Source organism: Diceros bicornis, chromosome 36 (assembly GCF_020826845.1).
Source record: "Diceros bicornis minor isolate mBicDic1 chromosome 36, mDicBic1.mat.cur, whole genome shotgun sequence".
In the NCBI taxonomy this organism is placed as follows: Eukaryota; Metazoa; Chordata; class Mammalia; order Perissodactyla; family Rhinocerotidae; genus Diceros; species Diceros bicornis.
The window spans coordinates 20007739-20025593 of record NC_080775.1 but is presented as its reverse complement, the minus strand read 5'-3'; the positions used below and the strand labels follow the sequence as shown (position 1 = coordinate 20025593).

Genomic DNA, 17855 nt, shown 5'->3' with positions numbered 1-17855 from the left:
TCTTCAAACTTAAATCTACTTTTTGAAATGTTAAAAAAAATCACCTTGGCAGCCTAATAATAAAAAAGAACCAACTAAAGACTTCATATATAGAGAAAATAAATGCCAGTGTGATACTCAAACAACACAACTTAGTGGTACCATTAGTGGAAATATTTTTATGAAATGCACAGAAGACTAGTTTTTTAATGCCTGAAATATTTGTATTTTGAAGTATTTTTTAAATAGAAAGATAAATGAATGCTTTCAGATTCTGCTACCTGTGAACCAGAAAATATGATGGTATTTCCAATTCATTTTGTGCATGATTTGTATGGATGATTGAAGCTTTTGAAAATTAAAATGCTTAATAAGTGAAGATTCATTTTTGTAGTTTATAAATAAATGACTAGACATTTAGTTTTGATTTTCATTTTTAACTAGAAACTCAAGTTTATTCATAATGAAACATATATACAAATACACACACACAAGGATGGGTCACAGGAAATTATGTATACATCTGCATTTTTAAACTACTTTCTGTTTTGAAATGGTGTTGATTCTAGCAGTAACACAAGACATTATCTTTAAGTTCATTTCAGTCCTAAATAAATTTGTGTGTCTGTGAAGAGAGAGGGAGAGAGAGAGGGATTTTAAAGATGCATAGGAAACAGGAAAAGTGAGGTAGGAATGAAGGGGATTGTGGTTTAAAATATCCACTTTAACATTTCACTTTGTTTTGCCAAATCCTGTGCAGAAATAAGTTCAAGAAGAATTGGTAGACATAGTCAAAGAGGATTGACAGTTAACAGAATATCTCTATTCATTTCAGTTTCATAGAAACTTATGTGTTCCTACTTAAAATCCCAGTCCCTGATCTATTTGGAATGGCCTGTAGTCAACTTTATTTAACCTGACTTGTGGTTTCTACTTTTCTTCCAAGCCTTTCACGGTTAATAACTTTCTAAAGATTTGTAAGGTGATGAGCATTTGTCAAGTAGGTCCATCTGCTTATAATACCTAGTTAATCACAGAAATCATCAACAGTCTGTGGTTCAGAAGTCCTCTTTTAAGCCATTCTTCGCTTTATTCACTGCATCCAATGGATCCTTTTGGCTGGAAGCCTTTGCAACCGCAATGATTAAACAACTCAAATATTGTGTCTTGCACTGGTTCCTTCTCTCCTTCTCGACTGCCCCCTTCCTAGTTCAGGCACTATAATTCATGCAGAAGTAATGAAAAACCTGCTGCTAATTGCCTTCTTTGCCTTCACCCCCTCACCTTACCCTGCCCTCCACTGCCAGATCAGGCTGGATCTATCCTTTACTCAGAGAAACCCAGTGCTTGCTGGACATCACCCAAATGTCTAATGTTCAAAGTATTTCACATTGCTTTTCCCACCTCCCCTTCACTAGACTCTAACTCTCCACTCAAGATAAACAGATTTACTTGACAACCCTCCAAATATGCTCAATGTGGGCTCAGCTCTGTCCCTTAGCTCAGCATCCTGTTGTCAGGAATGTCTCCTCTCTCTCCACCTCTTTTCAACCTGCCTCTTTGCCTACTAAAATTTCACCTTCCTTTTAGGCCAATGTCAAATGTTAGCTCTTTGACAAACCTGTTCTTGATTGGCCCAAGAAGAATGACCTCCTCTTGGAGCAACCTTCTGCTCCTCCAGCACTTACAGTCAGCCTTCTCTTATTGCTTAGTCATAGACTCCTTCCTCTTCTTAGATTCTAAGCTCCTGAACAGGAACCATAGCTTCTTCTTCTCTGTATACACCAAAGTATCATGTACTGTGCCTTGCACATAGTAGGGGCTCAATCAATATTGATTGAATACATAAACAATGAAGGTGCAAATAAACTATTTATTTAGTTGAAAACTTTTACAGGAGATTCTGGTTTAATTTTGAAGAAACTCAGGTGAATGTTTAAATTATCTTGGCTGTGACTCTCTAAACAGTGTATGGATTTATATATGCAAGTTCCATACTAGCATATTTTAAGTAGAGAAAAAGAAAGTTTCTTTACACTTGTGTTTTCTTCAAAGAAGACAGAGATCATTCAAGACACCAGATTTTTCACTTATTTTGAGGATCTTTTCAAAGGAAAATGGTACTTTAAAGCAGTAAAGATGATACAGCCACCTGTTTGGGTTTTTTCCTACCAACTCAACTAAAGGAAATCTTACTTCATATTAGCTGAATCATTAACATGGCTTTTAAAGATAAAACAATTTGAGAAACTGAAAATGCAAAGCTGCCCATATTTCTACCATAAATGTGATTAATAATTCACTTTTTAAAATTCAGTGGAACACTGGTAACAAAAATGTCAGAAAACACACCTAATGTCCATATTACAAGATAACCGTGTTTATATCATACTTTAATGATGTGAGTGGACATGACGTAATTCATGGCATATAGAGGCAATCCTTCAATTTTACCTTTCTCTTTTTTGTTCAATCCTTCAACACATTAATTAAATGCCTTGCACTATACTAGCACAGAAATACATGGTGAGCTCAAAAAGACAGTCCTTGTGTGAATTTTGCTTATAGATAGTTCTTTTTTTTACACAAAATTGAATAGTTTAGAACTGAAGCCATTGGTTTTCCCTGAAACCAGCTCATCTGCTTGAGTTTGTAATTTCAGCTAATAGCATCATTTCTCTCCCTTGGTTTGAAGCCACAGAATTACCAAGGACCTCACCATTTGTCACACAAACTACTGCAATATTCGTCTAATTATATATACTAACTCCTGTCTTTTTATACTTTAGGGTATTACACAAATGTGTAGATTCAGCTTCTTAAAGTTTATTGCTTACCTAACTAAAGACTAATGACTCAAATTGACTCTTGAGGCAGTATATTAAATTGTCCCAATCTACTCTTCTCATCTTAATACGCCATATTTTCTTGTAAACCTACCCCCAGCTTCACTCAAACTCAATTATTTACTATCCTAAATATATGCCACTATTTCCTCTTCTGTATATTTACTCAAGATATTCTTTCCTGTGACCTACTCTTCCTTCCCTATACAACCATAGAAATTGTGATACCCTTCAAAAACACACCTTAAACACGAATTTCTCTATAAAGTCTTAAAAGATTCTCACAGATGTTTGAGCCTTATCCTCCCTGGAAACTCCTAGTTCATCAATGGTATTTTCTAAGGAACTTCCTACATTCTGCTTCACCTCATCTAGTAGTCCACTAGGCTGTACATTCCTAAGGCAGAGGTAGCTTCATTTACCATTGCTCAGGGGAGGTGCTCAAAAAATTTTAATTTGTTTCTTGATATCTCTGATGAAAAATCTTTTTCTGAATCCTACATATCTTATAAATCTCACATTAAAATATGGCAAGAGTGATCAACATGGTTTCCATACCATTCAGAAGACCAAAAACAAGACCCAGTGAAGGAAAGCGACTCTGGTCTATGGTGCTTTGGGCACGGCTGCTCTGCAGCCTATTCATAACATTTATGGATTTCTTTTAACTTGCTTCTTTACTTACTCTTCTATTTTTAGTTCTTCTGTCATTCTTCTACTTTCTCTACTCCTCCGGGTTAAGCCTACAGGGGTATTGTCTGGCATTTTTCTTCTCTCTGCCAATAGCACTCAAGAATTAAAATATTTCTGACTTGTGGGATATACTATAAAAATAATTCCTTTTAGAGTATTGCTAACTTCTAAACTAACCTCCAAAGTTTGTGGAGAAAAATAAAAGTGAAAGAATTCAAACTGAATTTCAACGTTTATTTTTAAAAATTTCAAATGAGTTTCCAATCAACATAGGTGGCGTTAAAGGTACAAACAAATCATTAAAGCTAATATACATATGATTGTGTATGTGTGTGTATATGTGTTTGTACCTATCAACTATATACATTAAAAATACTTCAACAGCTTGCTCAAGCACATCTTCTTTCTGGCTTTATTCCCATTCATGCAGTCTTACCATACTACCAAAAAGGCATTAAAACTTAAAAGGGAAGCAGAGGTGAATCTAAGCTAAAAATTATTATAACCACACTTTTTTCTGCAGAAAGTTTTTCCAATAACTATATTTTTTCCTAGGTTTTATTTATACTCATGACTTCACGATAGAATACAATGGTTTTCCCAACAAATGTCCCTCTTGAAATATGGAGTAAATTAAAACTAATAACTGTAGTGAAACTGTAGATTATTTAGGGTGAATGGGTAGAAAACCACTTACCCCCAGTTGCCACAGTGATTTCACGTAGGTAATGGCCATAAAATGGAAAATCGAAGGACAGATTCACTCTCTGCAAGGAACCACAACCAGAAAAGAAAATCAATAATGTGCATAACAGTAAATGTAAAATGAAGAGCCCTCCACTTAAAAAAAAATGATGCTTCTACTTTGCACCACTATTATTGTAATTGACTTTTAAAACCTGATCCTAGATGGTAATAAAGGATATTTTTTCTGGTAATTAAATGTTTGAAGTATGTGAAAAGAGTAAAGTTGGGCTTTTATAGTCTCTTGGTCTGTTCTTTGCTTCCAAAGGGAATTTGGAAGTTTCAACTCTGAATCAGGATATTTTCTCTAACATCACCATTATCTCTTAGTCATCTACAGCAAATCAGTTCTGTCATCATGATGGCAATTTATTTGTGGGTTCTTTTTAGTTTGATTAGCCTTTTCCAGAACAGTAGAGCATGTTACCTGTCAAGTTTCACTAAATAAAAAAATCAAAAGATTTTATTCTACTCAATTATATATTCAATTTGTCTTCTGTAAATTCCGTACTGAAATGCGGTTTCATGGAACAAGATATCTTGCACTTACAGATCTAGACTTACAGATATTTTTATTTTTTAGATGCAATGAGCTCTCCAGATTCAAAATATTATGTCCACTTTTAAAAGCACAGAGTCGAGGGCTGGCCCAGGGGCATAGGAGCTAAGTTCACACGTTCCACTTCGGCAGCCCAGGGTTCTCTGGTTTGGATCCTGGGCACGGACATACACACTGCTCATCAAGCCATGCTGAGGCAGCGTCCCATACAGAAGGGCTACAACTCTACAACTATGATACAGAACTATGTACTGGGGCTTTGGGGAGAAAAAAGAAAAAGAAGAAGATTGGCAACAGATGTTAGCACAGGGCCAATTTTCCTCAAAAACAATTGCAATCTCCTGAGTTGCTTAAAAAAGAAAAAAAAAGCACAGAGTCAAAGAAAAAAAAATGCTGGTTCCTTTGTACAGAGGAAAATTGGAGACTTAGGAAGAAAGTTCATAAATTTGGCCTCTCTTTTTTTCTAAAAAGAGTCCTGAAGCTTTGGGTTTATATATAAATAAGTAAATACATACACACATAGATATATTTAGTTACTTACTAGTATATATTACGTAGTATTATATATACTATCAATATAAAATAGTAAAATAACAAAAACAAAACACAATTCAACAAAGCAAAACAAGGAAACAAAAAAACTCTAGATTTTTTTGTATGTTTGAAATGATATGAACCATTTATATTATTATTAGTCAAGAAAGAAGAAAAACAGTGAGTTATAACAAAGATGATCAACTGAAATAAAAGGATCCAGAGGGAAACTAATTAACTGGTTTGCAGCCCAACAGCACGTACAGACTACCTATAGTAAAAGGCTATTCTGTTAAAATTCAGTGAATTTATATTACATATCTCCCAATACAAATTAAAAAAAATAGAGAAGTATATTTAGATTGAACATAGCTCTTTCCAATTTTGCAAGCGATTGCTTTCTTATATCCATCAGAGATTTCTAATGACTTATTTGGCATGAAATTAATCTTTCAAAATTTACAGTGACTTTCAATTAGGTTTTCTTTCCTTTTTAATGAAAGCTGCTTCTTCAGAAAGGGTTTATCATCATTTTTATTTCATGTTGACTAATGAGAAAAACAGAACCCATTTTCACTGCACTAACTGAAATGAGTGGCTACTAATAACCCTAAAATAAAAGCTTCAATGGCACAATCATATATTTCAAGGACGCCAGAAACAATTTTATAAAGGCACTTGCTGTAGTATATCGTTCCCCATCATTCTAATTCATTTCCATGCTCATGAGAAAATTGGTAAGATTTACAGCCCTTTGGCATTCTCACTTCCAGAATAGGAGTTGAGTTTAAACATGTATCACTAACAAACTCTAACAATTACTACCAAAGATGAACCAGAGGAATATGACATCGGTTTCTCAGCCACCACAAATATTTAAATATTTTTAGAATAAGATTGAGATACACAAATACATAAATTAAAGACTTTTTTTGAGAAGTAAAGTTCTCAAGGAAAACTTGCTAATATATCATCTTGAAGAGCAACATCAACATTTGAAATGCTTCCCTGTTTAAATGACCAGTTTACCTTAGTTATCACCATGACCTGCTTCACACTGATAAGGAGTAGCAGCGCCAATTTAGAAAGTGCTATCTTCTCAACAGCTGTAAAATCCACCCATTTCTCTCCAGGTACTACTGACACCCTTCCCCAAGTGTAGGTCACTATTATCTCAGTAACTTCCTCATAGGCGTCTTGGCTCTATTTCCACTAGAATTCATTCTCCATAATACCTAGCGTATCACTCTCCCACTTCAAATCATTCAATCCAGAATCCGATTGTCCCTGGAATAACGCCAAAATGGTGAAAATGAGTTCTAAGGCCCACCACTATCTGGCCCCTGCTACCTCACAATTTTCCCTTCACATTCTCTGCTCCAGCCAGTCTTCTAGAACATATTTTAGATCCTTGAATCTGCTAGCCTTAACCCTTGGCTTTGATACTTCTACATGATGTCTCTTCTGACTGTAATAGTCTCTCAACCTTGGTCGGTCAGGCCTTCCACATTCTCTAAGCTTCAGCTTAGTTTGTTTGGTACCCCAAACACCAATGCTGACAGAAGGACTTAGGAGCAGTTAGTCTGTTTGGAAGGTGATCTTAGGAAGCATTTGCTAAAGGAAGTGGGAACAGTAGACAAAGAAAAGAGAAAAATCAGTAAGAGGGCATTATTAGGTGTGTCACCACCATAGCCAGGTCACCTCTTGGACGTTCCCCGAGAAACAGTACGGAAAACGTGCCTCAGAATCATTTCATTGGAAGTCAGGAGGTTAGGACATTTGTCCATCAACTCCTATCTCCTGTTGATCAAAGGATGCTCCTGGGGTCAGTTAACTCCCCTTCTCCCCTGGATTACCCTTGCTTGCACCCTCAGGCAGAAAGAAGAGACACAGCACTTGAGCTGGGAGTTGCTAGCATGTTAGAAACTGTCTCCCACAGGTTCAAGTGAACTCAGGGAGGCAGAAGCGATATGGGGCAAAGCATTAATAGGGACAGCTACATGTCATATCCTCAGAGTCCTTCCTTGACTTCTTAGCTCAAGTTATGTCTCTCTAGTGTATCTTACCTAGCATTCGCTATACATTCATGTGCCACATAAAGACATTTTGGTCAATGACGGACCACATATACAACAGTGCTTAGTACATATAGCCTAGGTGTGTAGTAGGCTATACCACCTAGGTTTGTGTAAGGACACTCTACTATGTTTGCACAACGATGAAATCACCTAATGATGCATTTCTCAGAACTCATCCCTGTCATTAAGTGACGCATGACTGTATATACAAACACACATAAAACAACTGCATATGGTTCATATTACAACTGCTTCAAAGTGAGACTAACTCAGCAGCAGAGTGGTTGAGAATGGCCCAAGTGGGAAACTAGAATTTGAACCCAGGTTTGATAGACAACAAAGTCGATGCTCTTAATTACTGAGATATTAAAAACAAAGTGAAGTCACATTTAACGGCAAATTTTTGCAAATTATTATCCCTTCTTAAAACACATATACACACATGTGCACACACACACAAAGCCAAAAATTACTAAAACATAAACAATAACGATTAAGCACTAGGATTTCATGAAGTGCTTTGAAGCTAAATGATTATATATTCAATATAACTACCCCTGGGTAATTGGATCATTATTTTGTCTCCGTATGGTATAGAAAAAAGGTATTGGAGGGAGCTGAAGGAAAGTTTCATGTGTTCATTCATCCATCCAGGCTACAAGCATTTATTCAAGACCTTATATATGCCAGGCACTAAATCAGGGGCTGAGGATAAAACAGTGAATAAATCTCACCCCGTTCCTTTCTTCAAGGAGTCCACAAGGTGGTGAGGAAGAGCATCACAGAAGGACAAACAATAGGACCAGGGAGGGGCAGAGTAAGGACCCACAGAGGACACCTAACTCAGAGGAGATGGTGCTGAAACTGACTCTATAAAAGAACTACCAGAGGTTAGCCAGATGACGCCTGAGGGCATGGGAGTGGAAGAGATGGGTGAAATATATCTAGAAAATAAAATTGGAAGGATCATGATTAACTGGACATAAAAGTTGGGAGTGAGGGAGGGCAGTCTAGAATAAAGGATAGGTTTCCAGCTGGGTGACTGGTAGACCACAGTGCCACCAATTGAGATGACGATTACAGGAATAAGAGCTATTTTGGTTAGGTGTGAGAAGACTTGCTGTGTCACTAATTAAGTATGCATCCCTTAATTACACAATAAAAATTTTTTTTAAAAACCCCAGATTGTATATGTAATGAAGGACTCTTCTGCAACCAGAAAGGCTAACAGAACCCTGGACGTTGTCACAAAAAGCCATTGTAAACAAAAAGAAACATAGTATTGAAACTGGTGTAATTACAAGACCTTGAACAGTATCCTATCTCGGATCTCATCCCTTAAGAAATACCTAATGCAAAAGGAAAAAAGGTTCAGGAAAATTGTCATGTGAAGACACAACGAATTAATTAAGAGTCTGGGCAAAATACAAAATAAAGCTGAGAAGTGAAATTCTAAAGATCATGAGTGGTATAAATAAAATTAACTGAATTTGCTACTTCTTTACACTCTGAAAAGGAGTTACCTATTTGAAAGGAGGGGTATGGTAATTTTGAGACAAGCAAAGGAAGAATTACTTCTTCATACGGTGGAGGATAAATTTTTGAAACATTCTTTGAAGAGTTTGTAGAAGTGTATAAATAGATCCCGAGGGGTTTGGTACAAAATGATGGCAGGTATAGCTATATATATATATATATATGTAAATATATGACTGTGGCCTTTAAAACCACATCATGCCTTCCCACAAGCTGCCCCAAGAAATCACTGTTGGGAGCAGGCTCAATTAGGATCACACTCCTAGATTCCTAAGTGCATCCATACCTCTTATTGCCTCTTTTGCATATTTTTCTTATGCCTGTTGCTGTTTTCTGACTAATTATTATGATCTCTGTTAATTCTTTTTTAATAATATAGGAATTATAATCCTAACTACACACGATTTCAGTGTAACTTGTTTGCCTATTTCTCAGCGGCATTAAAAGATAAATTAATTAGTCAATGGCTGTAAAACCTGAAGATGCAAACCTCTTAACAAGAGTTAAGAATCCGGAGTGGGCACATTTATAATCCTCAGAACCATTTTTAAAAACGTCATTAATAAAAACTATTTCTTGTTTTAAGACAGCTTCTTATTTATAGTAAAAAGCTACAAGTTTCTGGTTCCCCCAAGTCTTTATTTCATCTTTAGAAGACATAATCCTGTTGAAAGCAGCTTGTGCGAAGAAAATTGATAGGAACTAAACTTTTAATAATTGCTGCTGTCACCAATTAATGACAGCAAAGGATCTAAAGAATATAGGGAGCATCCATTTATTCAAGAATGAACTCATAGATTAATCATTAATTTCTACACACATATTTTAACATTCTATTTTTAATTATCCAAATAATTTTATGTTTAAGGGGCACATATTTGTCTCTTGAAACTGTCAAATAGGTGGGATATTTATTATTATTATTATTGGTAAGGTGAGATTTTTGTTATTTTTTCCAAAAACAATTTCAAAAAGTAGATTAAATAAGTCTTAAGTCACATCATTTTCAGTTTACTTATGCCAAGTATTAACTTTGAGAGGAACTACAAAATTTAAATATATATATATTTTGCTTTATTTACATAGATACCTCCAGTGATACTGGTTTCTATCTCGAATACCTGAATAAATAATCTTATTTCCAATAAGATTTATATCTCTAATAAATAAAAATTGAATAATCATTCTTATTAGGTAACTGTTTTATAGATAACTCTGAATAAATTTAATTTCTTAATTGGGATGTGATACATTCTTTCAGAATGCACATAACAATTGACTAACCTTCTTAAAACTGAATAAGGTCCAAATAAAACTCATTCACCTATAAATGCTTAGAACAGATTATTGCAGTCTTACTCATTTACGAACCATAAGACCCATTTTACAATCTTTTAATGGAACTAGATGAAGCATTATTGTAAAATTTTCAACATTTCTTTCCTAATTTTTGAACGATCTAGCATGGTTTTGGAGTTAGAGAGACTTGAAATTATATCCCAGCCTTGGTACTTAGTAGCTGCGTGATTTCATAAATCATTTAACCTCTTTACGCCACAGTTTGCTCATCTGTAAAGTCGAAACACTTCTTTAAAGGGTTATTATAAGGATCAAATGACCAAATAACACCTGGACCCTCACAGGCACTGAGTCAATGATGGTTAATATTATATGATATACATGAAGGTGTCTAGAATAGCGATAGTTCCTTACAACTAGTTTCCTAAACAAAAATAGTTCCCTATTTGATTCCTAATAAATAGCTGGAAATGATTTGATATATGTTTTCTCTAATATCAATGCAGGCAAAGTGCTTTTCCAATAGAATCATATCATAATTAGATATTATGTTTCTGAGCAATGTTATGATGCCCTCATTTTTGTTACATTGAAATAATCATAACTACTGTATTTACTGGTGCTGAGAGAACGGAATTAACATGTAATATATCACACATTATGCTAAGTATTTTGCCTATATTTAGCAAGTGTGAATGCTAAAATTAGAAGGTGAAAGTACAATGAGAAATCGGGTATTTGTACAGTTGCAAAGTATCTTGCAAAAAAGTGCTTGATAATTACAAAAGGAAAAATAGTAACTTTACAGTGCAGAAACAAAATGTGGCAGACATCACCTTACACAGGTGATCAAAGCTAACGTCACGAGTAACAAGACATACTGACATCATGTACCTCCTGATATGATGCACAGTGAAGGACAATACTGCTCTTGTGGTATTCTTGCCAAAAACTGAGACCTGTATTTAATCATGAAGAAACTGGACAAACCCAAAATCAGGGACATTGTACAAAATAACTGGTCAATACTCTACAAAAGTGTCAAGTTCGTGAAACAAAACAAAAGACTGAGGAAATATCATAGATTGGAGGAGACTAGGAGATTGGACAAATAAATGCAATGTGGGTTCTAGGTTGGATTCTGGATAAGAAAAAAGGATGGTATGGAGACAATTAACAAAATATCAATAAGTCCTACAGATTAGTTAAGAGTATAGTGCCAATGTTAATTTCTTGGTATTGATAATTGTACCATGAGTATGTAAGGTGTTCACGTTTGGAAAAACTAGGTGAAAACTATATGAGAGCTCTTTCAATAATTCTTGCAAGTTTTTTTAATAAGCTTGAAATTATTTCAAAAAAAACCTTACAAAAAAAGGACAAGTAATAAGTTCAAACCACTAGAAGTAAAGGAGCCAGGATTTCAATCCACATATATTTGACTCTAAGACTCAGAGTCTTGAACACTACATCATGCTATCTCTCTTCTTTTGTACTAGGTGATTCTTTTCCTACCTGTTCCCAGACCTTCCATAACTGTGTTTTCTACCTGGAACCCTTAATATTGTCAGTCATTCATGTTTTTGTTCATAGTAGACATGACTTTTTTTTTAAATGTAGTAATAATGAAACATAGCTAGAAAGCTCCCAGAAGCATGAAGCCAAAGCCACAAAAGAGAAAATCAGAAAAGGTACAGAGCAGTCTTCTCAGATGAAGTGCAGGGAATCCCAGGGACTGGACCAACAGCATCATGCTGGGCGGAGCTGCAGTGAGCTATGCACCACTGAGGCCCGATGGTAACACAGCAGGTCCCTCCTTACCAGATGATGGGCACAGCCTGAGTTCTTTTTTTTTTTTGCACACTCGGGAGTTCAGAGGCTTCCATTTCTTACCCTCCAATGATAGACCAGGGTCCTATTTTCTACACTTACAGAACATTTATTTTCTTTTCTGTAATTCTAAATGGTAATTGGCTTTCACTGGCTTATTCACCTATTTAACTGAAATCAATTCACTTGTAAAAGTAATATAAACTGAAAGATAGTAAAGGGATATAAAATTGAGTATATGCACATATATGTATGTAGATACAAATATAGATAGAAAATTTAAATTGACAGGTTTCCACAATGAGTAACTATTAAAGAGAGAAAATGGACTTAGGAGAGGCACATACATGTGGAGAACTGCAATGCAAACTTCTTTTGATTTACCCTAAAGTAAGATCCTGCTTCTAGGCCAGAAATGAGCTGAGTGTATTCTAGAAATAAAATAGCTGCAGTGGGCAGGATAATTCATAACGCTTTTACCACGTAGGATTTTTTTATAAGATGGAATTTTATCCAACTCTCACACCTTGGGAGGAGTGGACAGGACATGGGTCATTAATCTAGCGACTGAAAACACCGGAAACCTAATTACAAGATCAAAATGTTCATGGAACGGGGCTAATCAATATGCAAATAGACAGACAAGGAACTGGCTACTCCTTTCAGAAATAAAGCCCATCAATTGAATTGATTTCCTGAGTTGGAAATTCTAACTGCTTCAGCACTTTTTTTCATAACAGAACGGAGAACTTAATTAACCCTGCATATTGAAATACACTCTGCCTGGGACTAGTTGTAAATTAGAAAACAAAATGTAAACATTTTTGAGTAACCTGATTCTCGCTCACATGAACTTGAGGTTAAGCGAACTATTACCATATCGTTTGACCTCTCATATTGCGTGGTTCCCAGCAAACACGTGGTTTACAGTGGCTTGCCCATACTTGCATATTTGGAGAATTATCCAAATTGGTTATGTGAATATTTACCATTCAGGCAGAGTGCAGACACTCAGGATGTTATAAAGAAGTCCTTAGAGGTAGGTGGGGGTGGGGTGGGGTGGTGAGAACCAGAAGAAGCCACTTCTGGATTTTTCACACTGCTCTAGAGGCGATGCAGTGGATTCCGCCAGGCTTCTCAAACCAGAGTGTGCCCAGGAGTCACTTCGGTTTCTTGTTAAAACACAAATTCTGATTCAGTAGCTCTAGGGGTGAAGGGGCTGCAATTCTACATTTCTAACAAGCCTCCCAGTGCTGCTGATACTGCTCTGGGGACCCCACTGTGAGTGGCAAGGCTTTATGTCATATAAACGGTCTTTGCAACTCTAAAATATTGCTGTAAGGAAACTTTGGCAAGCGTGAAATGGGTTAAAAGGATAAATCAACTTGATTCTGGATAACATCATCTCACTTCGCCTGGTGGCACGTACAGGGCCTGAAATTTTCCTTTTAAGGAATTGAAGCATAGAGGTACCTGCTGGCCAAGTACCTTTAAAGCAATGATTTGCAAAACCTCTTTGCAGCCCCAGTCCACCTGAGGCAATGACACTCTTGTTACTTCCTTCACCAGTGATGCTCAAACAGGGCAGGGCAGGAAAGTATTCCTATGAGTTTATCCTTTGTAGTTTGAAAAGGCCCTCCTCTGACTCAGTTGATTACAATCTGTCCTCCCTTCTGTCTTGTTGAAGGAAAATGACTGTTTTAAAGTTAAATGTGTCCGTGATGATTGTTAGTATCAATATAACAGACATCTATAACACCGTGGTACCACTGTTCTAAGTACGGTACAAATGTTAAATCATTTAATTCTAATGATAACCTTAGAAAGTAGGTACTGTTATCATTTCCATTTTACAGACGTGGAAAGTGATTAACAGACAGTAACTAATGTGCTGAAAGTCACCCAGCTAGTAGTTGCCAAAGTGGGGACTCAACTCTAGGCAGCCTGTTTCTAAGCTCGTACGTTTAAACACTATATCAAGCTTCCCCTCAACTGACATGTTAAGATTTGGAATTAATGCAGGCAAAGTTCATCAGAAGACTGACTAAATAATTCAAAACTTGAAGACAGGTTGAAACAGAAATTTAGGCCAAGTTCAGTTTTAATTCTTCATCCTCCTCTGCTAACTTCTCTTTTTTTTAACGGTTTATTTGGAAATAATTTCAAATTAAAGAAAAGTTACAAAAATAACGCAAAGAGCCCCCTATATCATTTATGCAGATTCACCAATTTTGAACATTTTGCCATATTTGCCAACTTTTGGATTTTTCAAAAGCTAAGTAAATTGATGCTTCCCAACAAAGCTTCCAAGACCTGCTCCTTTATGACTCTCTACCCACATCTATAGTTTACCCTGCAAGGGATCAGGACCCAGGTGCCTAACCTTGGCCTATTTATCAGAAGTGAAACTTATTCGGCATTTCTTATCAGATAGCTGCTGCATGATAAGAAATTCCTGGCAATTTATCATTAATTGAGAGTGGCTAAAGGCATTTCACTTCTAGTCCCTTTGGCATTTTAACGGGGCACCTTCAGGAAAGAAAGAAAGAGACATCCACTTTCTGGGGCTGGAACTCCAGGCACAGCAGAAGTTCTGATGAGAAGCCAATTTACAACAAGTCACGTGAGGCCTTGACTATTTTGTCTAGGGTAATCACCCACCATTTAAGCGACAGGCTATAATTTGGTAAGAAAAAAAAACAGACAAAAATAAACATATTGAAAACAAGTATAAACAATATTTTTAAAAGATACTAAAATACTAACTTGTCCCAAAACTCTCAAACCCAAAATGTCTTAAGTCTTTTATCACTTATAATATAAGATTTTTCACAACAATTAAGCCCACTTGCTTTTAGTAGTATTTACTCTTAAGGAACATTATATTCCATTTATATTTTGCTAACTTTTCTGTGTTACAAAACATTTTCCTTCCAAAAAGTCATGTGAAAGCTTTATCATTTAATAACTTCAGGATGAGAATATGTTTTGCACTCATGTTGTCTAAAATTTAACCCTTGTTAAATCTTCATGGACTCATGAAGAGAGCTCAGAAAAGATGACCAAAAATAGGTCGGACAAGAGGATCTAGGATGAAAGATAGAAGTAAATGGACTTATTCATTCCACCTGAGACACGGCTGTGGGTCCCTTTTTAGCAGCATTTATGATTATAAAAGATTAATGTGAAACCTTCTAAGAGAGTTTCACAGAAACCTCAAGTGTTCACCTACCTCACTTGTGACTTTGAAAAGCTGAGAAGATATTTTTCTATCTAGAATTATTTTACAGCCATCACTGGTAACAGAGAATGTATAAGATTACCTCCTATGACTGTAATTTTACATAAAGAATGATGCCCATCCTCCACTAAAGACACAATATGGAGAAATAAGATTAAATGGAACTGAAATATGATGAACTCAAGTATGATTTTTCTTTTCAAAGTAGGTATGTTCTTGCTTTGGAAAACTAAGGTTTGTTACATGCATAAAAATTGAACACTGTGCACTTCAAAAGGCCTCTGTCTTCAAGAATTTCCAAGGTCCTTTCCCTGTCTAAAATATTAGATGGGCCTAAGGAATGTTTATTCTATGTCATTAATGCCATCAGTGAAAGAGGGACTAGATCTTTCCACGTATTTACTGCCTTTGCAGCAGGAGGACCAGCTCATTCGCCTGGCAGACAGAGGGACTCAGTTACTCTGATCTCATGTTAGTTTTGTGGAATGGGACAAAGGCAGGCCTTGCTTTTCCACAAAAGGCCCTCAAATAACACTTTCTTCAGGAAAGAGAGAATTATTCTCAAAATTGATAAGTGACAAATAATAATGGTAAAATGAATGAATTAAACAAAAACTAAGCTAGAGAGACATAGGCAGACACAACTCATCCAGTCTGTTATTCATCTAGAGGAAAATCCTATCAACAAAGGCGAGCAAAACCAGGTTTGATGAACTGCGTATGTCTTACTTGAAATGAGGCAACTCAAAAGACAGAATGCAGCAAGTTTATTCAACCAGCCAAAAATAAAAATAAATAAAAGCAACTTATTGTTAGACACTGTGAACAGAACTCAGGCAAAAATGTGTGGTCTAGATAATAGCCCAACAGAGATAGCAAATAAAATTGAGTTCATTTAGAAAAGCTGTTGAGTTAATCATTTAGAAAAATAAGTACTTATCAACAGATTTTCTGATGCACAGAACAAATGAAATGGTACAGTATGTGAAAACAACTGGCTAAAGTCATCATGGGCATCCAAATTTAGCTCTCCCAACATCAATATTGGGCAAATGTAAGACCCACGGAAATCCTAGTTGAAATGATGTTATTTTCCTGGACAAAAAAAATACCTCCAGAAAACTCAATTTTTGTTTAATGAAAGTTTCTGTACATATTCAAGCAGTCTGAGCATCCCCACCAAGAACAATCTAGTTTTTAAAATTTAGAACAATGCACCACATCAAAAACCATATAAGTTTCATCAAAAACCTCACTTGCATTATGATGGAGAGATAGAGAAGAGCACTTCATTTCATTTTGCTGGTGTTTCTTATGTAAAGAATCAATCTTCCTACCAACATATAGAAAAATACATTTTTTTTAAGCCAGAGTGTATTTATGTCTGGCAAAGAGCACATTGGCAATTTCTTGGCAAAAAATTATATAGAGATATAAATATATAGATACATATCTATCTACCTATAGAGAGAGACTGAGAGAGCACTTAGGAATTAACTTATTTGAGGTTACTATTTTTTTGTTGTAAAGAATTAGGACTTTCAAATAACAATGTCTTACAATCTCATTGTTATTTGATGTTTTCAGTGTCCTTTCATATCTATTTCATTTTTATTCTTGAAATTGCACTGGAGGGTAGTCAAGGCAGACATTTTTTCCCCTTTCTTCTAGGTTATAAAATTGAGGTACAGAGAGGCCAGACTCAAGGAAATGAGTTTTGGAGCCAAGGTCTTGTAACTTCTATAGCCCAGGGCTCCTTCCACCAAGACGGTGGTACTTCTCTGGAAGTTGTGAATCAGAATTTCATAAACCATGATTTCAAAAGGCAAAATAATTCTAATTGTCTGGCTGTTGAATCAAACTTTGTGCCCAGAGATAAAATAAATAATATGGATATAAAAGTATAGAAGTAAATCTTGAAATTGTGGAATTTGAAAGTCCACACAGAGGGAAAGAAATAAGTCAGGACTGGTTCCTAGGTTTCTAGTCAGAAATTTCTAGTTCTGCAACTTGACAACTGTGCAACTTTGAATAAAAGACAAAAAACTCAAATAAGTACCAGTATTTGAATATAAAGTGCCTAGCACATTGCTTGCCATATGGTAGGGACTTACAGAAATTTTTCACTTTCCTTAACCTAGGAAGACATGCTCCTTCCTTAATTTCTCCAATTGTAAAACTAGGTTTTAACATCTGCTTTTTTTGCAATAACAATTTAGGAAGTGTTATTTAAACCAAAAAGGACAATGGGGGAGATTTAAACAAAAGACAATGGGGAGATTTGAAGGAACATGCAATCAAATTGCAGTACTCATATATGCAATATAAATACTAATGAGTATGCTTTACATTATAAAAGGAAAGAAAGATCAGTGTGTTTTGGCATGTGAAACATGTGAATTAAATGATTTCTAAGTTTTATTCTGCTTTGAAACTATATGATATTATCGTGGATGGGACAAAAGGGAAAACTCTTACTCTACTTCCACATTCCTCCTCTTTCTAGAATATTAATC

At 35.7% G+C, this 17855-nt stretch overlaps 1 protein-coding gene across 2 annotated transcripts in view; it reads right to left on the bottom strand.

The window, feature by feature from the left end:
- Positions 1-17855, bottom strand: part of PLXDC2 (plexin domain containing 2) — a 425253-nt gene that overhangs the window by 201817 nt on the left and 205581 nt on the right. For both annotated transcript variants that reach the window (XM_058532526.1, XM_058532524.1), the window contains one exon: positions 4216-4285. In XM_058532526.1, the coding sequence (XP_058388509.1) occupies positions 4216-4285 (70 nt within the window). The remainder of the gene's footprint in view (positions 1-4215; positions 4286-17855) is intronic.